Source organism: Sciurus carolinensis, chromosome 1, assembly GCF_902686445.1.
Source record: "Sciurus carolinensis chromosome 1, mSciCar1.2, whole genome shotgun sequence".
NCBI lineage: Eukaryota > Metazoa > Chordata > Mammalia > Rodentia > Sciuridae > Sciurus > Sciurus carolinensis.
This window is the reverse complement of record NC_062213.1, coordinates 182,917,676-182,940,921: the sequence shown is the minus strand read 5'-3', so window position 1 is coordinate 182,940,921 and position 23,246 is coordinate 182,917,676. Positions and strand designations below refer to the sequence as shown.

At 42.2% G+C, this 23,246-nt stretch overlaps 1 protein-coding gene across 5 annotated transcripts in view; it reads left to right on the top strand.

Annotated features, from left to right (window-relative positions):
• Ago1 (argonaute RISC component 1) overlaps positions 1-21,190 on the top strand; it is a 36,257-nt gene extending 15,067 nt beyond the window's left edge. For 3 of the 5 annotated variants that reach the window (XM_047553186.1, XM_047553205.1, XM_047553214.1), the window contains 11 exons: positions 529-648; positions 986-1,117; positions 1,243-1,376; positions 4,858-5,042; positions 9,918-10,077; positions 10,250-10,340; positions 11,333-11,527; positions 13,611-13,745; positions 14,346-14,447; positions 14,907-15,106; positions 15,336-21,190. In XM_047553186.1, the coding sequence (XP_047409142.1) occupies positions 529-648; positions 986-1,117; positions 1,243-1,376; positions 4,858-5,042; positions 9,918-10,077; positions 10,250-10,340; positions 11,333-11,527; positions 13,611-13,745; positions 14,346-14,447; positions 14,907-15,106; positions 15,336-15,444 (1,563 nt within the window). In that variant the 3' untranslated portion in view covers positions 15,445-21,190. The remainder of the gene's footprint in view (positions 1-528; positions 649-985; positions 1,118-1,242; positions 1,377-4,857; positions 5,043-9,917; positions 10,078-10,249; positions 10,341-11,332; positions 11,528-13,610; positions 13,746-14,345; positions 14,448-14,906; positions 15,107-15,335) is intronic. The other 2 variants (XM_047553196.1, XM_047553222.1) reach the window with 1 other exon arrangement.
• The last annotated feature ends 2,056 nt before the right edge of the window (positions 21,191-23,246 follow it).

The window sequence follows — 23,246 nt, the reverse complement described above, 5'->3', positions numbered from 1 at the left end:
ATAGTGGACACTGTTGACTGACAGACAGTGATTTCTGTGGTCTGGGGGCTCAAGCGTTTAAAACCATACCTGGTCCTCCTCATTTGTTGTAGGATGAAACAACTGACTTCCTGCCATCAGTGGCAAGCTGCTGTGGGAATTTGTTTATGTTGAGTTTCAGTATTCAGAAGAGCTCTGTACTTGGTTCTTGGGTAAATAATCTATGTTACAATTTATTGAGGGTTTAATGTGTCCTAGAACTGTGCTCAGTCCTTTAAATGCTTTATTTCCTCTCCAGCCAGCCCTATCAGATTGATATTGTTCTCCTCATTTAACACATGCGACCTGAGCTAAGATTTGGCTCTGGATCCCAAGGTCCTAATCACAAAGTGGTATTATCTTTTGTTTTGCATGTGAATATTTTGTAACTTATGTATCAAGTAAAACTGGAGAGGAGAATACATGTATGCACAAGGGATTCTTCCCACAGGTTTCTTATGGGGCGGATTGAATTCAAGCCAGAGCTGCCTGTCCTTCTCATTTCCTCAGGTCTGCAACATTGTGGCTGGGCAGCGCTGCATTAAGAAGCTGACTGACAACCAGACTTCAACCATGATAAAGGCTACAGCTAGGTCAGCCCCAGACAGACAGGAGGAGATAAGTCGCCTGGTCAGTGGGGCTGCAGAGAAATGCATGCTTATTTACTTAGTCATTGGGACCCTTGGTAGCATAGATGTTTTAATGCCCCAAAAGACCCTCCTTCAAGAGAACCTAAGGTTGGATTTGGTTCCGGGGACTTGACAGGGCTGTTTTTGCTTCCTATTTTCCCCTCCTGATAACTTTACTGTTATCCACTTCCTTCATTTTTTACTCCTCCCCCCACCTCCCTTTTAGGGCTATTTCTTGCCAACTTCAGCTTCTCTTTAGGGCTCTTTCCTTGGGACCCAAAGGGTGAGTGGTATTACCAAGTTGTTGTTCTCCTGAGATCCCCTTCTTTTGCCTGCAGATGAAGAATGCCAGCTACAACCTAGATCCCTACATTCAGGAATTTGGAATCAAAGTGAAAGATGACATGACGGAGGTGACGGGGCGAGTGCTGCCGGCGCCCATCTTGCAGTACGGCGGCCGGGTGAGCAGGGTCAGGGCCACACAACATCTCTGGGGCATATGAGGGTGGTTGGGTTGTATAGCCATGGGCTTTTGCTCCCTACCCACTTGGTTCTACTGAGGCTCACCAGGGTGCCCCCCTCTGCCTATCTGCAGAACCGGGCCATTGCCACACCTAATCAAGGTGTTTGGGACATGCGGGGGAAACAGTTCTACAATGGGATTGAGATCAAAGTCTGGGCCATCGCCTGCTTCGCACCCCAAAAACAGTGTCGAGAAGAGGTGCTCAAGTAAGGAGGGTTGGTATGTGGGGTTGAAAGGGTGGGAAGGACCCCAGAGCTACTGCTCCCTGCTGCCCAGAGGTCAAGATTGATCTATAGTCTGTTCTTTCTGTCTTGAGTCTGCCCGCCTCATCCTTTCTGGCTGAGACTTCTGCCTATTCCTTTTTTGTCCATCTGTGGTTAGGAGACTTCAGTAAGGAGCTATACCTATACTAGAGATGATGATTTTAGGATGTGAGTCTCTTAAGAGAGACCTTAATTACTTTAATGTTGCAATTGTTATCATTGGTAATAAATAGTGGTAGTGATGATTATAATGTTTATGACAACATTGTATTTAAATATCTAATTTATGTTCTCTCGTTTCATTTTCACAGTGAGTAGATGGTGCTCTTTCCATTTTTAGGAGACTGAAGCTCAGAGAGGTTCATAAGTAACTTGTCTAAAGTTTACACATCAAGAAAGTGTCAGAGTTGGGATCAAATCAGATCTGAGCTTCAAAACTTGTGTTCCTAATTGCAAGCAAACAAACACACAAACAAGCAGTTTGTTTAGCTGGTCGTCTGAGTTGTCCTTCCCTATCCTTAGAATTTGTTCTGTGAGCTCCAAGTGACCTGCCTGAGTGACTGGGAGTAGATGGAAGCCGTGGGGAAAGTGAAATAGCCAATGGCTTAAAGAAACAAGCTAGGGTAATAATGACTTGAATGAATAAGTGAAGTCACTGACCCTTTCTCTACGGTCTTTTTTTGTTTTTAAACAAAAAACCGTTTTGAGGTACGTTTTAAAAATCCCACAAAACTCATACTAAAAATGTACACTTCAGAGATTTCTGCTATCTGTGTGTGCGTGTGTATGTGTGTGTGTGAGAGAGAGAGGTGGGGGAATGTATTTGTGGATACTAGGGGATTGAACCCAGGGACACTCTACCACTGAGCTACAACCCCAGTCCTTTTTATTTATTTATTTTGAGACAGCGTCTCGCTAAGTTGCTAAGGCTGGCCTTGAACTTGCTATCCTGAGTTGCTGGGATTATAGGCATGTGCCACCACCATGCCCAGTCCTTCTTATTTTTATCTTAAGACTGGGTCTCACTAAATTGCTGAGACTGGCCTCAAACTATGATCCTCGTACCGCAGCCTTCTGAGTTGCTGGGATTTACAGGTATATGTCACCATGCCCAGCTTCTGCTGTCTTCACATGCAGCTTTCTGGAGGGCATCAGTGTACTCTGGGTATGAGTTATAGTCAGTCGAACTGGTCATATGGGGTTGTGATGAATATGATGGAGACGTGCCTTCGTGGGTTCAGGTGACCTTGGAGTCTTCATAAGAATTAGTTCTAACAGTTCCTGATGAATCCAGTGACTCTAGACCCTGCCCTTGCCTTTCTTCCCTCTACTTATTGCTTCCAGATAAACAACCACCACTGTTAGAGTTGTGGTTTCTCTTAGTTTTTTTTTTTTTTTTTTTGTCCCCTTTCTTGGGTTCTTTGGATTTTAGCTCCATTTTGGATAAACTGCTCTTGCATGTGGCCTAGCATTGGAAGAATGGCTCTTAGCAGTATTGGAAGGGCTCCCAATTTTTTGCCTTTGAGTCTGGTCATCTCATTGGTAGCTCTATTCTCTGGGTACTTCACTCTTACTCCCATGTTCTTTCATTGTCTAGTTTTTTTGTATGTGTGAAGTAGTCTATTGTTTGGGCCATTCTGGGATATCAGGAATTGGTAAAACTACAATCTCAGAGTTGGAAGGGATCAATTTCATTGGGCATTTTCTTCTCCAAGTGACCCCTAGGTATAGAATGTGATGTGTGCATCTGAATCAGTGATACCCAATCTTATATGTGATTTTGGGCTAAAGGTAAAGACTTCCAAGTCTTCAACCATGGCACTGGATGAGATTTGTCCAGGGAAAATGTGCATACTAATCAAGAGGCTGAAAATAGAACTCAGAGATTCTGGAAAGTCAACAGAACAATGCCTCCAAGTGTAGAGGAAGCAGTGGGATTCAGAGCACAAATAAAGAGCCTCCTTTTTACTGAGAATATGGGAAGAAATGAAGTGGAGTTGGAGAAATTAGAAGTTAGGAATGGATAAGGAAGTTCTTTGCACTCTGGATTTTTCTTCTGGCTAAAGAGATTCTATCGCTGTTAGGACAGATTTCAAAATCTTCCCCCTCTTAGATGTTTCTCAATACTTTCTGGTCCCTAGGACTGAGTATAGTATCCCAAATGTGGTCTGCTAGTTTAGAGAAGATTGGGAATATCCGTTCCCTTGAAGTAGGGAACCACTATTAATGAAATCTGGTAACACTGGCATTTTGGTAGCTAAAGTGCAGTTCTGTGCAAGGCAGAGAAATGGAAGCAGTGATCTTAGTGGATCTGTGAAAGCCCTACCTCTTGTTACCGTGAGACAATGCTTAGGTTGTATTTTTTTATTCTAACATTTATTCTGGGAAAAAAAATTAAATAATGAATATACAGAATAATATACCAAACGTTCATATGTCCATCATCCAGAGTTTTGTCATAGTTACCGTATCCTTTTTTCAAAAGTAAATGTAAATAAATCTGACATTTCTTTATGTCCTCCATTCTAGTCCCATTTCTCCCTTCTGATGTGGCCACTGCCATAAATTACTTAACCTTCCTACCTAATTCATGTATTTTATAGACCTATAGTATATACATTGATTTTAAATTTTGCATAAAAGTAACATACTGTACTTTCTATGTTTTAACTAAATAGGTGAAAAAATACTTTTCTCACTATAGTATTGGTATTTACATGCTGTGTAATAACATCTAAACAATCATTTTTGTTCTCTATTTGTACATTATTGCATTTTTGTGTGCTGTGGATCAAACGCAGGACCTCTCACATGCTAGGCAAGCACTCTACCACTGAGTGTATTTAATTTAAATACAATATTTTTAAAAATTAAATTCCCTGCTGCCTGTCAGTTTATTTATGTAGATTGATTTTGTTTTTTCACTGTACTGCATGTGTATCCTCTCTGACCAACTTTGTTTTCCTTTCCCAGGGTAAAGCCCTAAACTAAAGGAAAGAAGCTTGCTTAATAATTAGCTTGAGGTATCAAATAACCAGTAGGGGAGGAAGAAACTCATTTTTACTGAGCATCTCTTGAGCTCCCATCACTGTGGAACCTCATTTATTTTGAGCAAAAGGCCTTATAATTAGACATATGCTGATTTCTTTGGACAAAAGAAGCACAGGTCTCAGCTGCTTGAATCAGGGACAAGGTGGGAGCCTTGGGAATATCTATAGGTACTTTCTCTGGGGCTCTCTCCATTTTCTTGGTGTCCTCTCTGTTGAACACTTAGAAAGCTCTGTCTTGTCTTATTCAATGTATTTTTTTCACTGTCTAATCATGTCTGATTCATATGCCTCTCATGAGTGGTTAACACCTAAGATGGAGACTATTCAGGTCGAGTTTTAAACTGTCTCCTATCATGATCATACTTGTTCTACAGGAACTTCACAGACCAGCTGCGGAAGATTTCCAAGGATGCAGGGATGCCCATCCAGGGTCAGCCTTGTTTCTGCAAATATGCGCAAGGGGCTGACAGCGTGGAGCCTATGTTCCGGCATCTCAAGAACACCTACTCAGGGCTGCAGCTTATTATCGTCATCTTGCCAGGGAAGACGCCCGTGTATGGTACAGTTCTCTTGGGACAGTGATACTCATGATAGGACACTTCTCAGGATAGTTCCTTGGGGAGTTTTAGGGAAGAGTTAGTGGAGAGTTTTGACTTTGGCTAAAGGTGTTCCTTAGTGTTAGTGTTCCTCTTATCAGAGAAATATCAGCTTGTATGAACTGTTGGGTCATCTCAGATTTTATTTACCTGCTCACAGTCACTCCCAGTAACATAGTAACATTTACTGGGATCCTTGTGTGCTGGGTTTTTTTTTTTTTTTTTTTTTTTTGCCAGGCTCAGATGGCCAGATACAGAGATGGGTCAGTTGAGTTTCCTGTCCTTAGGAGTGTGTTTCTTACGAGGACATTGTGCAGCTCAAGCAGGGTGCGGTGGTTCTGCTAATATTCTGTTGCCTGGTAATGGCATGAACTTTTTTTTTTTTTTTTTGGTATTGAGGATTGAACTTAGGGACACTCCACCACTGAGCCACATTCCCAACCCTATTTTGTATTTTCTTTAGAGACAGGGTCTCACTGAGTTGATTAGTGCCTCTCTATTGCTGAGGCTGGCTTTGAATTCGTGATCCTCCTGTTTCAGCCTTCTGAGCTATTGGGATTATAGGCATGCACACTGCACCTGGTCAACGTGGACTTTTTGAGAGGTTACTCTCTACTGTTTTTCTCTTTTAGAAAAGAAATGACTATATATGTCTCTGTTAGCTCTTTTCTCTTACTCCATTTGCTTAGCTGCTCTGTGTTCTTGCTCCCATCTAGTTCTGCTATCTTTGAGACTTCATACACCTTTCAAGCTTCAAACTTTTTTAGATTTCCCCCTCATGGAACACATTACTACAGTCATTTTATTTTTATTTTTTTGGTGTACTTCTTCCTGTTTCATCTATCTTGTCTACTTTTCCACTCAGTCTCCTCTGTGAAGAGTCACCATGGATCTTTCCCAGTTTTCTTCTTCCCTTGACTTCTGGATATTTTCTCCTGTCTCATTTTTTTGTTATCAGGAATGTCTGGTATTGTCCAGGGTTCTGTCCTCTGCCCTTACATTCTGTTGATACTCCCATTCATTCCAGTTGCTTAGATTATCACCTCTTGTTTATAAGTTATAGTAGTAAAATCTTGATCCAGCCCTTAATTCTCTGCAGTTACCCTCTGTCCTTTTGGCCTCTTTCTTCTGCAAGTTATTAATCACTTATTCTAGCCTTTATTCACAAATCTTTCTTGAGTAGGTCACCAGATAAGACATTTTGTGACTGTCCTACCAAAAACACCTTCATTGGTTCCCATTCACTACTACATGAAGGACTCTGTGGGTCCTGACCTTAGTTTAACTTCTTCAGCTTTATCTTGCACTGCTTACTTGCTGTACATACTAGAAAGATTGGGAATTGGAACTGAATTTTAAGTCCTGGATATACCAGTCCACTGGCTTAGACAAATTACCTAACTTTTCTGAGCTTTGTCAACTAATTATATAAAAAGCAGCATCTAGCAGTATGCTTGGCACATAGTAGACACATTTTCAATGCCCATTCCTTGTCTGTGCTATTTACTTTCTGGTTTTGCTCTCATCATTTTGTCTTTGCCTGGCTATCTGACTACTCTTTTTTTTTTTTTTTGCGGTACTGGGGATCGAACCCAGGGCCTTGTGCTTGCAATGACTACTCTTCTTCTTGTTCTTCTCTCTTGCCCTTAAAATTTTCTCTTTCCTTTGGAGACCCAGTTTAAATGCTACTTATTCCTTATTCCTCTCATTCCACCTGGAGGATGAACTTGTCTTTCTGGATTCTTCTGATTTTATCAGGCTAGTGATCATTTACTACCTTGCTTGATTTTGAGTGTGGAATATATCTGACTGTGCTCTGAAACCTTCTTGCCTCTGCACATGTACACCTAAGATACTCTCTGTTGCTGCTATGGTACTCAATAATTTCTTATGAAAGGAATTGGTTGATCTCCAGGCTATTTCTCTTTTGGACCTTAAATTGATAGCCCTTGAATGAAAGATAAGGGTGCTTTTTAGGATAACTGCCTTGAGTTAATTTTCCCTGTTTGTGGTTACCTCTGTTACAGGAGAATCCATTGTTTTGGCTTACCTCAGGAATATAGTACAGCATGCTGGGGAGGCAGCAATTGTTCAGAATTTTCTCCTCGTTGGACTCAGTAATATTACACTTCTCCCCAGCCTCATGCCTTTTTTAGGTCCTTGGGTTTGTTCCATTTACATGGATTCCTTGATTATACTGGACCTGAGACTCTCTGCCTGAAAATTAAGCCAGCAGATAAGAGAAGCATTCAGATTCTACTAAAGACCCTTTTCCCTCCCTCCTGGGAGGCTGGATGAAATGACGCTCTTCCTGTGATGGTCAGATCAAGGTCCTGTTAACATTGTGGTTGTTCTGAGAGTGTAGATGGACAGTATCAAGATTTGCTCAGTTCTGATGTAGTACCATATATATCCAGTTTTCAATACATTTTACTCTTTTCTCTCCACAAAATTGATATCATTGACTTTTAAAACATGCAACTTCTTACTTAATCATACTAAATACATAGAACTCTGAAGTGTTTAGCTCAATGAATTTTCACAAACTGTCACAATAGTGTAACCAGTACTTAGCAGAACATTATCACCACTCAAGTTATCAGTCACTACAACCCCTTCCAACCAAGGGAACCACTATTTTGATTTCTAATACTATAGATCAGTTTTGCATATTCTAAAATTTCATATAAATGCAATCACACTGTATGTATTTTTTGTGTGTCTGACTTCTTTCAGGGCACATTAAATTTGTGAGATTCATTTGTGTTGTTTAGTTGTAGTCTGTTATAGGTTTTCCATCATGTGAATTTAACGCATTTTACATGTATTCTCCATTCTACTGTTAATACATATATTTGAATTGTCTTCAGTTTTGGTTGTTATAAATAATGCTTGTACATATCCTTTGAACATTTATGCATATTTCTGTTGAGTGTATATACCAGCTTATACTTGCACCAATAGCAGTGTGTGATAGTTCTAGGTGGTTCAAATCCTTACCAAACTTGGTATTGTCTTTTTCATTTTAGCCATTCTTTAGGGTTTTAATGATGTTATTCACATTTAATTTGATTTTCTAGTAACATAAAGCTGAATATCTTTATGTCTTGACTAATCACTAACCTCTTTTGTAAAGTGCCTGTGTAAGTCTTTATATTCTGCTTTTTTCCTTTGATAGCATTAACTCCAGAGGACATTTCTGGTCCTCGTTTTACCACTCTGTTAGATATATTTGACTTTAGCTTTTTTTTTTTTTTTTTTTTTTTTTTTTTGATAATGGGACTTGAACCCAGGAGCGCTTAGACATTTCCCCATCCCCGTTTTATTTTTTTAAGTTTGAGACAGAGTCTCGCTAAATTGCTTAGGGCTTCAATAAGTTGCGGAGGTTGACTTTGAAATCATGATCTTCCTGCATCACTGGAATTATAGGCATGCATCACCACACCTAGCTTGCATTTGACTTTCTTGTTTACTTACTCCTTGTTGACATACTCTCTTCCCTTGGTGTTTACCATGTAACACCATCTTTTTCTTCCTTCTGACTCTGTGGATTTTTCTCCTTTGCAGACCCAACTTCCTGTTCTGCAAATTCTAGGAGTTCCTCAGGATTCAGATCTAAGTCCTCTTCTCTTTTCACTGATTTTAGTGATCTCATCAATATCATGCCTTCAGTTACTACCTGTACTTAAATATTGTACAAATTTCTTTTGAGCTTCCAACCTGTGTGCCCATTTGCCTAGTTGATAACCTTAGTGGGATGACAAAAAACATTTCTAACTAAACATCTCTCTAAAAGATGTTAGAAAAGATAGAAACTTAAAATTTATTCTTATCTCTTCTATTTTGCATGCATCTTTTCTATAACTGAATTCCTCAAATCAAATGTTTCTTGAAAGCTAACTCTCTTTAATTTTTTAAATTTTATTTTAAAAGTTTTTGTTTTTGTTTTTGTTTTGTTTTTTTTTGGGTGGTGGGGACCAGGTCCTGGTGCATGCTAAGCAGAAGCTGTACCACGGAACTATGTCTCCAGCTCAACTGTCTCCTTAACCTCGTAGGTCCCAAATTTTCAATTCTGTTAATATTTTAATGAAATTAACACAGGTACATTAAAATAGGTTGGAAATCATATAGATCTCATTATATAATTTATTATTTAGTATTAATGACAATAATATTAATGAATATTATCACTAATCGTTCATTTACTACTTCTTTCAAAAGAATAGAACTCTAGAAACAAATATTTATTTCAAAGTTACCATGACACATTTTTTGCTCAATTTAAGTTTTTTGTTGTTCCACAAATGGGATGATGGGACATAATAGGTTGATCTAAACTATCCTCATCTCTTCCATTGATTAGCCTAATTACCGCATTTTTTTCTATTACAATATGGCCTCTTGCTCTCCTTTTTAGTCAATATGGCCTTTCAATTTCTCAAATATACCTATATCTTACTTTCTCTAGCAGAGTACATTTTTGAATTCTGTTCCCTCTACCTGAAATGTTCCTCTCAAATCCCTCTTCTAAGCCCCTTGCTCCTTTCAGATTTCATTTCCATCATTATTCACTTGAGAATATTTTCCTGACCAGTATATTATCCCCTATAATGTTCTCTCATAGCTCCATGAGGTTTTCTGTTGTAGCATTTATCAATATTAGAATTTTCATGATTTTTAAAGTTAGTTGCTCCACAGTGAGCATTATAAGAGCAGTGTTTGTGATGTGTTTCTGGTCATCTTCATGTTCCTTAGCATTTCATAACACTGCCTAGTACCCAGTAGGCACTCAGTAAATACTTGTTAAGTGTGCTAATCGTTTCTCTCCCTTCTTGTAGCTGAGGTGAAACGAGTTGGAGATACACTTTTGGGAATGGCAACTCAGTGTGTGCAGGTGAAGAACGTGGTCAAGACCTCACCTCAGACTCTGTCCAACCTCTGCCTCAAGATCAATGTCAAACTTGGTGGCATTAACAACATCCTAGTCCCACACCAGCGGTATGAACTCTGTTGACCATTTGATCTTGTCGAGTTACCCTGCTGGGTATTGGTGCCTTGGCCAGGCAGAGTTAACCAAACACAAGAGGGAGAAGAACAAATTAGGTGCTGAATGGTGCTAGACAGAGAAAATCCAATTCCTCACCATTTTGTTTTTTTTTTCCTTGCTCAGCTCTGCTGTCTTTCAACAGCCAGTGATATTCCTGGGAGCAGATGTTACTCACCCCCCAGCAGGGGATGGGAAAAAACCTTCTATCACAGCAGTGAGTTGTACTCTTCAGTTTCCTCAAAAGGTTCTCCTTTTAACTCTGAGTCCTCAAGACTGCACATGATTTCCTTCCCTCAGCCTATGCTCTTGACCCTTGATAAGACCCTGCAGCTCACCATCCCTGTTACCCTTAAAGCTCTGTGTGATATCTTATTTGGGGAAAGATTAGTGAGGGTATGATCTAGGGACAGAAACGGAACCAGCCAGTCTCCCATCACACTTGTTCTGCATTTGAACTTTTCTCTTTCCACACTTGCTTTTAGGATGTGGGGAAGTATATATCTTCTCTGAAATCCCTCTTAAGGGAGTTATTTAGTTCCTGGGATTGTCCTTTCCTCTGTTCCTCCCCCACCACCCTTAATCTATATAGTTGATTAGGTGTCTCTCCAATTCCTCTCCTAACTTTTTGGTTCCCTGTCCCTTAGGGGCTTCCAAATTGCTAGGGATCAGCAATTCCTTCTCACTTGTATTTCTTTAGCTTTCTTATTTCTCTAGGTAGACTTGTCTGAATTTGGTAAGACAGGCAAAACCTATAATGTGCTTATTCTGATTTTGCTTGTGGCCATCCCTCCTACACTGTGGTCATTGTCCCCTTTGAAATTGACATACTTCAATCAACTACAAGATGGTCATGGTTCCTGGGTAGATGACATTAAATGGAGAAAAGGATAAACTTGCCCTGAATGAGGTCACTGGTTTAGTAGTGTCAAATCTTCACATGTTCTTCTGCAAGGGATAGGGCTAGGCTTTGTGCGAGATGCTTTGTATGTACACAACACCATTGAGAGCAGGTATTCTTATCAGATGGATTAAGTAAATTCTGAAAGTACAGTAGAACAGATCAAAACCAGGGCTTATTGAATCCTAGGCCCTACTCATTTTGTTGCACAGTTTTCTTGCTGAAAAGCCTTTCCTCAAACCCACATTCTGACAGTGAGGGGGGATGATATATTGGCGGCTGGCTGATCCTTTCTTTTTGATTGTCAGGTAGTAGGCAGCATGGATGCCCACCCCAGCCGATACTGTGCTACAGTGCGGGTGCAGAGACCACGGCAGGAGATCATTGAAGACTTGTCCTACATGGTGCGTGAGCTGCTCATCCAATTCTACAAGTCCACCCGCTTCAAGCCTACACGCATCATCTTCTATCGAGATGGGGTCCCTGAAGGCCAGCTTCCCCAGGTAGGGCCAATGTTGAGGCCAGAGGGCCAGGTGCTTTTCTCAGCTGTTGGCACTGGGAGGTGTGCCAGTTCTTTGGGAGCTTTTGGGTAGGCTTGGGGGCAAGAATCACAACTGAGAAATGGAGTGTCTAAGCATCTATACACCTTTCTTATAACAGAAAGCTCTCAGTGCCTGTTTACTCATTGGTTCATATTGGAGACTGCTTTAGACCAGTCTTTCTCATTCCAATTTGTCCCAGACCAGTGGTCCTCAAATGTTAGCATATATCAGTGTAACCTGGAGGGCCTATTTAAACAGTTTGTGGCTCTACCCTTGCAATTTCTGTTTCAGTGAGTCTGGGATGCAACCCTAGAATTTGCAATTTTTTTTTTTTTTTTTGGTACTGGGGCACTCAACCACTGAGCCACACCCCCAGCTCTATTTTGTATTTTATTTAGAGACAGGATCTCACTGAGTTGCTTAGCACTTTGCCATTGCTGAGGCTAGCTTTGAACTTGAGATCCTCCTACCTAAGCCTCCATAACTCCTGGGATTATAGGCATGTGCCACTGTGCCAGGCTAGAATTTGTAATTTTGACAGGTTTCTAAATGATGCCACTGGGCTAGAGACCACACTTTGAGAACCATGTTGTTGATCTTCCTTCATAATGTTACTCTTGTTTATTCTCACTAGCAACCCTTCATATTCTGTTGCTTAGACTAGTATACTGAGCTGCTCTTCTTAATTACCTTGTGTGTGTGTGTATGTGTGTGTGGTTGTGGATCAAAGCCAGGACCTTATATATGGTATGTAGGTGCTGTACCACTGAAATATATCCCCAACCCTTGACTACACTTGGATAGTATTATGACTGTAGTATATTGGGCACATCTTATGCTGTGAATTGTGCTGAGCACTTCATGTATATTCTGTTTTAATGCTTACAATTGCCTGGGAGAAATAATAATTTTATCATTCCCATTTAACAGATGGGAAAACTGAGGTTTAGAAATGTTAAATGAGTCTTCATTGTCAATCAAGCTGATAAGTAGTATTTGAATTCAGACACATTGTTCTGATTCCAAAGTCCATGCTCTTAACCATTACACTCAATTTCTCCAAGTCATCCTTTATCTCCTAAATGCCAAATTTATCATAGCACTTTTCTGTTCAGAAATGTGTGGTAGCTTCACATAGCTATGAGTTAAGATTCAAGTGATTAGCAAAATTATCAGCTGTTATTAATTCATACTAAAAAAAATTCATACTAGATTTTTTATGACTTTACTTAATTATCTTAAGTCTTCACAATGGTTTTGTGAGATAATTCTTATTAGTAACTATGTAGTGAAAGTGAGACTTAGAGGGGTTAAATAACTTGCTGAAAGTAATACAACTGTATGAAGCTTGGGTTTTGGCTTAGTTCTAGTTGTTTCCAAGTTCTGTCATTTTCTGCTGTCTTGTGTTTGTGTATGTTTAGAGGTTGTTGTTGGGAATTGGATTGAAGGCCCTGGGCATACTAAGCTTGTGCTCTACCACTGAGTTATACTCCCAACCCCTTCCATACAGTTTTCACTTCCTTTATCTGACATACATGGTCACAGGCAATATTATTGCACTGTGATGACTTCTTTACTTCATTCATTATCTTATAATCCTGCATCTTTATTGGACTGGATTCATCTACTCCCTCTGCACTCATTCAGAAACTTGTGTGTCTGCTCTTCTTTGGTGGACCAAGCCCTGTCTGCTCTTGGAGCTCACAGAGGAATTCCCATTATCTTCTTGATCATGAAATCAACTAGGATTTTAGTGATTGCTCTGTGAACTTTGATTCTGTGTCTTGACATTGGGTCTTTTTACGCATGGGAACCAGGTGGGTACTGTCTTCCCAGCCAATGTGTTACTGAAACATATCAGGTATACTGAGTTTAAGGCTGATTTTGGCAGGAAAAACCCACCATCTCTTAACTGATAAGCATCTGTTTATAAAGGGAGACTGGGTAAAAAGTCATATTGGAAGTGATAGTCTTTTAGTTCAGGAAAGCACATGAACTCAAGAGGAGCTGTGTGTCTTTGTCTCTCTCCTCACCCTGTGCCTAGATCCTCCACTATGAGCTACTGGCCATTCGCGATGCCTGCATCAAACTGGAAAAGGACTACCAGCCTGGGATCACTTATATTGTGGTGCAGAAACGTCATCACACCCGCCTTTTTTGTGCTGACAAGAATGAGCGAGTGAGTGAGGGATTGAGGAGACCACTGATACCCTCATCCTGTCTCCCTTGTCTTGATAGGGGAGAAGCTCTTGAGTCTGGGGATTTAGTCCTTGTCCTGTGCATCTCCCTAACTCATTCCTTTCCCCTGGCTCTTGTGGTCCATCCTCTACCACCTTTTTCCTTTGGTGTTCCCCTTCTCCCCTCCTTCCCTTATACTTCCTCTCCATCCTCCTAGCTCCCTGGCCTAGACCCCATATATAGACCAACTCCCAGAGAAAGGAAAGGGAACAACCATTTATTGAACTTCTCCTATGTGCCAGATACTGTACAAGGCGTCTTCCTCACAGCAGTCCTGTGAGGTAGGTACTATTATTATCTCCAGTTTAACCTCAGAAAGGTTAAATCTTAAAGCTAAGATTGCACAGGTAATAAATGGCAAAATCAGGACTTGAATACAGTTTTTTATTTTAGAAGCCTATTATTTCAAGAGATAGTACCCCCTGGGAACAGTAATTTCTGTCTTGCTCTTGGGGTTCTGGTAGAGTCAGTAGAATTCAGCCAAGGTCCTTGTTCGAGCCAGGCAGGTCTTGGGATCTTGGTTGTGTTTCTCTCTATACAGATTGGGAAGAGTGGTAACATCCCAGCTGGGACCACTGTGGACACCAACATCACCCATCCATTTGAGTTTGACTTCTATCTGTGCAGCCACGCAGGCATCCAGGTAGCTGGGCTGTGCCCTGGGGTTTCCACTGGGTCAAAGATTAGTTGGTAATTTCTACTGCCTATAGAATATGTGAGTTATCACTAAGTGGTGTTCAAATCAGGATTGCTTTCTTTTTATAAATTTATTATTATTTTTTTTTTGTAGATGGACACGGTAACTTTTTAAAATTATTTTATTTATTTTTATGTGGTGCTAAGGATTGAACTCAGTGCCTCACACATAGTAGGCAAGCACTCTACTATTGAGCAACAACCGCAGCTCCAGGATTGCTTTCTTAATAACCCTGAATATACTCACAGGTTGCTCATAAAAGGGTACTTTATGACACTGTTGGTTTTGTGTCTGCCTGTTCATGTGTGGGTCATCCATTCTAGCTACTCTTAGTAGTGATCCTGTTCTTATTATCAGCCAACCCCTTTACCCAACCTGGGGCCCCTCACCTTCCTATCTTCCTAGGGTACCAGCCGACCATCCCATTACTATGTCCTTTGGGATGACAACCGTTTCACAGCAGATGAGCTTCAGATCTTGACATACCAGCTGTGCCACACTTATGTACGATGCACACGTTCCGTCTCTATCCCAGCACCAGCCTACTATGCCCGCCTAGTGGCTTTCCGGGCACGATACCACCTGGTGGACAAGGAGCATGACAGGTGAGGCCTGGAATCAGCCTGGCTTCCTTTTTGTTTCAGCCTGTTCAGACTCTCCTAATTTTCCTTGGGTGGGTGCTGCTCAATTTGGTGTCCTTTGAGCTCATTCGTCCAAACCTGGGTTGGGGTGTTCTCTTAAGTTGGTATGGGAATTGGCACCCCAGGGATGGGTGAGGGAATTAGCAGTAGCTCAGTGTACCAGGAAGGACTTCTTTCATTTTTTCCTTTTCAGTGGAGAGGGGAGCCACATATCGGGGCAGAGCAATGGGCGGGACCCCCAGGCCCTGGCCAAAGCCGTGCAGGTTCACCAGGATACTCTGCGCACCATGTACTTCGCTTGAAGGCAGAACGCTGTTACCTCACTGGATAGAAGAAAGCTTTCCAAGCCCCAGGAGCTGTGCCGCCCAAATCCAGAGGAAGCAAGGAGGAGGGAGGTGGGGTAGGGAAGAGTACAGGAGGCCTTGTTTCTTTCCTCAGAGGGGGTGTAACATGGGGAACAGGGCCAGCAAGACAGACCACCAGCCAGAAATCTCTGATATTAACCTCATACTCCCCACCCCTCACCTCATCTCGTCACATCTGGCCCTGACCCCACTGGACCAAGAAGGGCAGCACTGGTGCCCACCATATACACAGGTGTCTCATGTGACTCACAGTGCTAACTAAAGACTCATGCTTGACAGCTTGGTAAGGTCGGCTCTGCAGCCCTGTGGACAAAAGCTGGTAGGTTTGGGTTTGCTACTTTAGATGGGAAAGTAAAGGGCTTGAGAAAGTGGGTGGGAGGAGGGAAGGATTTTTTTAGGAGCCTTAATCAAAAAAGGTCTAGATTTGTCTAAGAAGAAAAATGAAACCAGACCCAGATCAATATTTTAGGATACTAGATGTTCAAAATCCAGTTTGTAGGAAGATTTTTAATGCTAATGGTTTTGGTTGCTCCTCCCCCAGCTGCCACCCCCACCCACCGCCCTTACTCCTCTCCACATTTTCTACCCCACCTTACACCTCCTTCCTGACAGTCATCCAGCCCCTCTAGCAACACTTAAGGCACTATGGCACTTAGCTCTGAAGTGACACGACCCTGTCTTCCTTCCGCCCGCTGGTGGGTAACCAGTGCCTTCCCTGTAATGGTAATGCTGCAGAACTGCAACCTTTTGTACCTTTCTTTGGGGGATGGGGTGGGGGTGGGAGAGGAGGTAGGTGGGGAATATCCTGAACACAACAAGCCTCCAGCCAGAATGCCAGCTATTTTGCATTTGAAGGAATTGACTTCCACATTCATTGAGCTTTTAAAAAGATCACAACCTCAAGATGGTTAAAATCCATTGACATTTGCACTTTCAGACATGACAAGTCTCGGAGCTGCTGAGATGACTGGCCCTTGGCCTTTCCGCTTATGCCTCCTTTTTTCCCCTGTCCCCATACCTGCCACCCTGCCCTGGTCTGGAATACTTTCATAGCATTTTTCATTCTTGGCTTCTTTTTTTTCCCCCCCGACGGTCAAGTCTCTTGTGTTTCAATATTTCTTAACTGGGGTGTCTTATAAAAGATCCTTAGGTTTAAAATAAGAAAAAGAAAACTAAATGTTATTTTTATACCATAACTTGAGTCTATTGCCAAAATCTGGAAATCGCTCCCATGCCTGATGAGTTTACATCCCGGAAACATTGAGCCATCAGAAGGAACTGTGTACCTGACTTGTTCTCTGGCCTGGCTAGGTAAGGGGTGGTGGTCTCCCCAAGGTGGGGCTCAGGCTCTGTCCTTCCTCTGTGCAGAAAATACCTTTTTCTTGCTGCAGGCTCCCTCCTCTGCACTGTTCTGCACTCTTTCCTGCAAGTGCATCTTCCCTTCCTTTGGACTGGACTGTCCTTTGACTCATCCCAGATTCTAGCATGTCCTGTGGACACGCTAGGAATTTTGCTGCTCCCTAATGCTTCTGTTTACACAAAGGAATTTTTCCTGGTTTCCCACTAGGGCATGTGAGTGGGTGGCATGGGTTTTGGGGTTTTTTTTTGTTTGTTTTTTGGTTTTTTTTGGTCTTGAGATATGGGATTTGGCTGTCTCGCAGGACTGGAAATGAAGGGGGTTCTTGTGCTGACCTTTAGTAAGGTCCCCTCTTTCCTCGACTATTTTTTTTCCCCCTCTGTCCTGAGGAGTTTCAACTTCAATGGGGAAATTCCTCTTTTTGAGGATCTTGGGCTTGGGTGTCCCCCTCTGGTTGTGAAGCCATGATACCTTAAACCTAGCCCTGACTTGGAGACCAGCTGGGGGAAGGAGGGTCTGAATCCTGGCCTGTGGAGTTAGAGCTACCCTTTTCTTTCCAAGGCAGCCCTTGTACAGACCCAGATTTGCTATGCAAAACAATTTATCCCAGGTTCTGTTCTGGTTGGCTATATTGTTCAACAACTTCATAAAACGTAGCACAAACATTCATTATGGAGAAAGCAACAGGACTGTTGAATAACTCCTCCTGTATTTTTTCCATGCTGGCTACAGCATGGGGTGCCCCATGGGCACAAGCCCAACTGAGGAACAGAATGGAGGGCTCTGGGAGGAGGCAGCTTATTGGAGAGCCTACATTCCTTACACAAGTGCCTAAAGAGAGTGATGCCAACACTCCATCTGCCCTGTCCATCGCCTTCATATACAGTCTACTTCATGTTCCGTCACCCTTTGGGGAGGGAGCTCTCCTAGGACAATGGGCTCTGCATGTTCTCTATTTGGGTACATTTTGGGACTGTGATAAGGGCACTATTCCTGGAGGGTCTAGTCATTCACCAGCATTTGCAAATGTCCATAGGAAACAGGTGGCAGTCACTACTCACAGCAGCAAGTTTGTGTTCTCTCCTTCTCTCTCTTTGCCTCACTCTCTCTAGTTGGGTTTTAAGCTGGGGCTTGAAAGGCATTTTTAGTCCTTTGTCATTGTACATGCCTTTCAAGAAATAAAAGCAAGAGAAGCAGTTTGGGCAATGATAAGAAAATTACTTCTTGCCTAATGTAAGGGAAAAAAAGTTTGAGATTTGAAAAATACCCTTGACAATGTTGGTTATTCTTGTTGGAAGGGTGGTACACGCCCAGTGACAAGTGGTATTGCAAGCAAGCCAAATTTCTTGATTTAAGCAGTACTTCTTACCAAGCTCCAAGGAAGCTCTGAGAGGGCCCTGGTTAGACTCCTCCTCAGACAGGCCTCTCACTCCCTTTGTTTCACTGTTTTGCCTTCCTTTTCCTATTCTCACTTTCCCTGGCTTCTTTTTCCTTTTTTCTGTTCACTCAGCTTGCTTGCTGGCCAGCCTGCTTGCCTGTCTGCCTATGTGATGATGAATTCTCTGCATGGCTGCAGTGATCTCACTGTTAGTTGACAAAGTCAGGCTTAACTCTTTGTCTACAGAAGACCAGGAACCTGCTCCTCACTCAGAGCAGTATTAACCCTGGGTCGGACTATCCTCAAGCTTACCCTAGGGCAGATCAGCAGGCCTGCCCAACTGGCATGAAATCAGGAGGGCGTCAGTCAGTTCCATATTTATCTATTCCTTGGAGCTGGTTTCTCTCATTGTTTCTAGTTCTGCTTCCTTTTCTCTCTACCTGAGATCTCCCTTTGCTGAGGATAGCCTAGGGTTGAGCTATTTGGGTATTTAGGGTTGGAGGGTTAGAGGATGGATGCAGAGGAAGAAGGGAGTGTACAGAAGAGAATGGAGAGAGTTTGGATAAAAGATGGGAAAGGAAAGCACTGCTCTTTGTTTATCCAGTCCAACATAACCCTTTGGTGTTGAGGTGCTACGTTGGCTTCTGGGGTTAAACCTGGGGCTATTGTTGCTGGGAACACTTAGAATAAGGCTGAAGAAGAAGGTACCTAGAAGTTTGAAACCTCCCTAAAAAGCTCCTAGCCCCCACCTGTGAGATAGCTCCTTTCTGGTGTCCTCTTTGGCTGAGAAGCAATGTTTTTGGTTAGTTTCTTTTTTTGTCCGGAATGATGTGAATGAGGCTGCACACATGATGAGCAGCCAAGAGGACGCTGTTTTCTTAGCTTGCAGCTTGCTGATGGGTTATCTGCAAGGCTGGACCTGGCATCCTGTGTGACAAAATAGGATGGAAGCTCCTTTTTTCAGGGTAGAAAAGTCATCTCAAACTAGCCAAAAGGCAGTTTTCGAAACTACGTTGGGGAAAGTAATTTTAATTTATTTACTGGGTTTGGGCAGATCCAGGATGGTAGCTGGGAACCTTTCTTCTTCAAGTCTGATCATGGCAGGGATATGCAGGGCACTCTTCCCTCTTGGCCTTCTAAGCAGACTGGGGAGGAGGGATTCTCTGGTTTTCTCTTTCCCTCCACTTACTAGGACTTGCCTCCTCCCTGGGCCGGGAGAGAGGCTGGGTTGGTGCTCTCCCCTTATTCTACTCCTACTGATTTAGAACCTCTGGCTGCTGTTTGGGAGCCCAAGAAAGGGAGTGGAAGGAATGGGCTCAAAACAAAACAATGATGTGGGGAAAGCAGATTTCCTACTTTAAAAAGGAAAATGGGAAACTCTCCAAGAATTGTGCAAGTAAAGACAATGTTGTCCAAATGCACTGAGTCCCCTGGTGTAGTAGCAATAAGGAAAAATGAAATGACTTTCCTGTACACACAGTCCAACCTGATTGGTGTGTGATGTTGCACTTAGCAGCCATGTGGTGGGCATGTGTGACTACTCTGGGTTTCACTTTAGTTTCTAAACTTTTTATCCCTCTCAAGTCCAGCATGGATGGGGAAGTGTCCCTGGAGCCCCACAGCTGTGTACTTGTTTGCATTTGTTTCCCTTTGAGACTTGTGTTTGTGTCCTGCTTTGAGCTGTACCTTGTCCAGTCCATTGTGAAATTATCCCAGCAGCTGTAATGTACAGTTCCTTCTGAAGCAAGCAACAGCAGCAGCACAATTCTGTGTTTTATAAAGACAACAGTGGCTTCTATTTCTAAAAGTGCAGTCTCTCTCTTTTTTTTCCCCACCAGCCCCCCCAAAAACCTTTGGGATTAATTACATCTCTGATAGGTTTTAGGATGGAGTAATAGATTGCTATGCAGTCATACTTCACAGGGCCTTCCTGTATTCATTCAATAAACATGCAAAGCACTGTGACAGCAGTATTGTGGGAGAGAAGGCAGGCACAATTCAAGAACAAGGAAAATGGGTTGGGGGTGGAACTGAGTGGCACAGCACCTGCCTAGCAAGCATGAGGCCCTGGGTTCATTTCCCAGCCCTGCACAGAAATTAAAAAAAAACACAAAAAAGAGTAACACAGGATCTCCTTAAGGACCATCAAGTTCAGTAGATGATTGTGATTAGCCATATAGTCCCCTGATACAGGAGAAAGATATTACGGGACTGGAACAAGGCTGTGTATCAAAAGAGAGAAGAAAAGGCAGATTCGAGATAGGAGATAGGATTAGTGGGACACTGGCTGAGGAAAGGGGTAGAGCGGTAGAGGCTACTGCAAAGGTTCTGCTGGAACATGTGAGTACATTGGGATGTTATTCTAATCCAGATGGGATGTTGTGATGAAAGACAACTAGCTTGTGTAGTCTGAGTTTTGAGGCACTTCTGAGGCAATGAGGTTCAGGTTTCCAGTAAATCTAGTTTTGGTGCTAGACAGAACTACAAAACACAGCTATAGATATTAGAGTTACACTTACATAAATGGTAGTTAAAGTCATAGACATGAAGAAGACAACTGAGAAGAAGTTGAGAAAAACAGTGTACAACCCTAGGAAAATTCATTTTAAGGGGTAGAAGAAACAGAAGCTAAGGTGACAGTCAAATCATTGTTAGACATCTTGGTGGGTGGGTAAGGGACTGGTTTAACAAGGTGGGAGAAAAGTCAAGAGAAGATGATCCAAGAAGTGACTGGCAACGTGAACTGCTACAGAGGGGAGTATTTTTTTTTTCTTTCTTCCTCGTTTTACCATCCTACTCTCTGAGACCTTAACAACTATATTACTTACTTAGGTCAATTTTCAGTAATTCTTAAAAGTGAACTTTGGGGAAAAAAAATTAAGACTAGGACTACCAAGTTGTTCACCACAACCAACACCACTACCACCTCCACCTTCTTCCTGTCCTTAGGAGATACTTGTAAAAGAATAAATAAAACAAAAAAAAATTGTTTTCAAGCAGTATCTTAGATGATGTTCTAGCGCACTGGTTAACACTTAACTTGCTATATTTATTCTTATGACTTTTCTTCTCCAGAACCTATGAATTCCTAGAAGTAGAAACTACATTCTGTTAATTTTTGTCATCTCAGAGTCGTAGCATATACAACCATTTGAGAATGGAAGTAAAATGAAAGAGAAATCTGTGTTTCATGAGTATGGGGTTGGGGTCAAGGAGTGATACTGAGTATTGTAGGATGGAGCAACATTTCTGAGGCAGCATTCCTGAATCTTCAGGTAAGCAGAAACTTCACCAGCTTATCATCATTTCCCACTCTTGCCCCAACTTCAGAGGGTCTGTGGTTTTGTACCTTATGCTGGAAGTACAGTTATCAAGCATGTTAGTTCTGGCATTTCTCCCTGGTACTGCATTGTTCTATTTGTACACTTGGGGAAGATGGTTCAGGGAAGGATTCTGGCACAGAGCCCAGTAAGAAATCATCACTGGCAGCCGGTGTGTGTATAATGGGCCTAGCATTCCTCTGGAGGCCAAGTGCTGTGACTTCAAATTGCAGAGCTAACCTGTGGCTACCACCTGCCAGATTCCCTTGGGAAAGAGCCAGTGAGACCCATGTTCTTTTTTAGCAGCAGGGGTTAGGGAAGTTGAAAGAGCAAATTGGAACATGGAACAGATTTTTCCCAGTTGAAATAAGACAAAATAAATTTTATGATCTTGAGTGAAACAAAGAATTTGGCAAGACTGGTAGTATAGCTCAGTGGTAGAGTACTTGGCTAGTATGTGTGAGGCCTTAAGTTGGATACTCAGCTCAGATGAGGTGGGGTGGGAAGGATGATCATTATAACAAAATACTGCTATAAGCATCAGTTTTAGAAATGAGTGATTTTGAAAGGGCTCCAGTATTTGTCTATTGGTTGTTTCTCAAAGAGACTGGGAGCCCAGGGCCTATACTGTCTGGTCCTAGGGCTCAAGGTTTTGAGTGAAGTCTTGTCCCTGCACTCCTGGACATCCCTTTTCAGCATTGATTGAACAGGCTTGCTTCTGTTCTATTAATTGACAAAATATTACACAGCTCCATTCTTGTCTAGCAGATGCCTTGTGGCAGAGTAAGGCTGGGTATTATTGGGTATCTCTTGGCTTAGCAGACCCAAGAATCCGGTGGTAATTAGGGTTTGGGGGCTAAAGGAAAGGATTATAGTTCGAGGAGAAGATGTTTAAAGTTGTGAATCTGGTCGGTCCCCAGGCTACTGTGCGTACTGCTTTAATAGAAAGTATTGTTCAGTTGGAAAGTTAGCTCTACCTTTTTGCTTCTAGCTTTCCATTTATTCCTCTTGTCTAGAAGCTGAGGAAAGCTTGCTGGCTTAGAAGGTATACACAGATGACAGAAGCAGTCTTTCAAAGCAGCAGTGTTGAGGAGGAGCTGGGAAGATGGAGTTGCTGGGGAATAAGGTACATTTAGAAATCCTCCTCTTATGTGACACACCTGCCTTGCCCAGGACACCATAGCAAGGTTTTTTAGGCTTTTGTGGCTTTCCCTGCAGGAACATACTGTTGTTCTAGACAAGTCTTCTACAACAGTGTCACCACCATCTTAGCAATGTCTTTTGGGGACAAAGTAATGTTGAGAGCCCTTTCTAGGGAGTGAGCCCTTAGGTTCTCTCCCATCTTCCACAGGCTGGGAGATTTCCTCTCAAAAGGGGTGGTATTGGACTTGCCTAGCACGTGTGAGGCACTGGGTTCAATACTTAGCACCACATAAAAATAAATAAATAAAATGTTAAATTCTTGGGGGAAAAAATGGTGGTGGTGGGGTGATAGAATCTCTCAGTCAGTTCCCCATATTCCCCAGCACTTCATTTTTTATTTTGAGACAGTGTTTCAAACTGACCTTGAATTTGTGATCCTCCTACCTCAACTTTCCCAGTAGCTGGGATTATAGGCCTGCTCCACTGTGCCAGTTTCTGACTAGGTTTTTGGAAAAGGTCTGTGGGCTGTTAATGGAAGTGA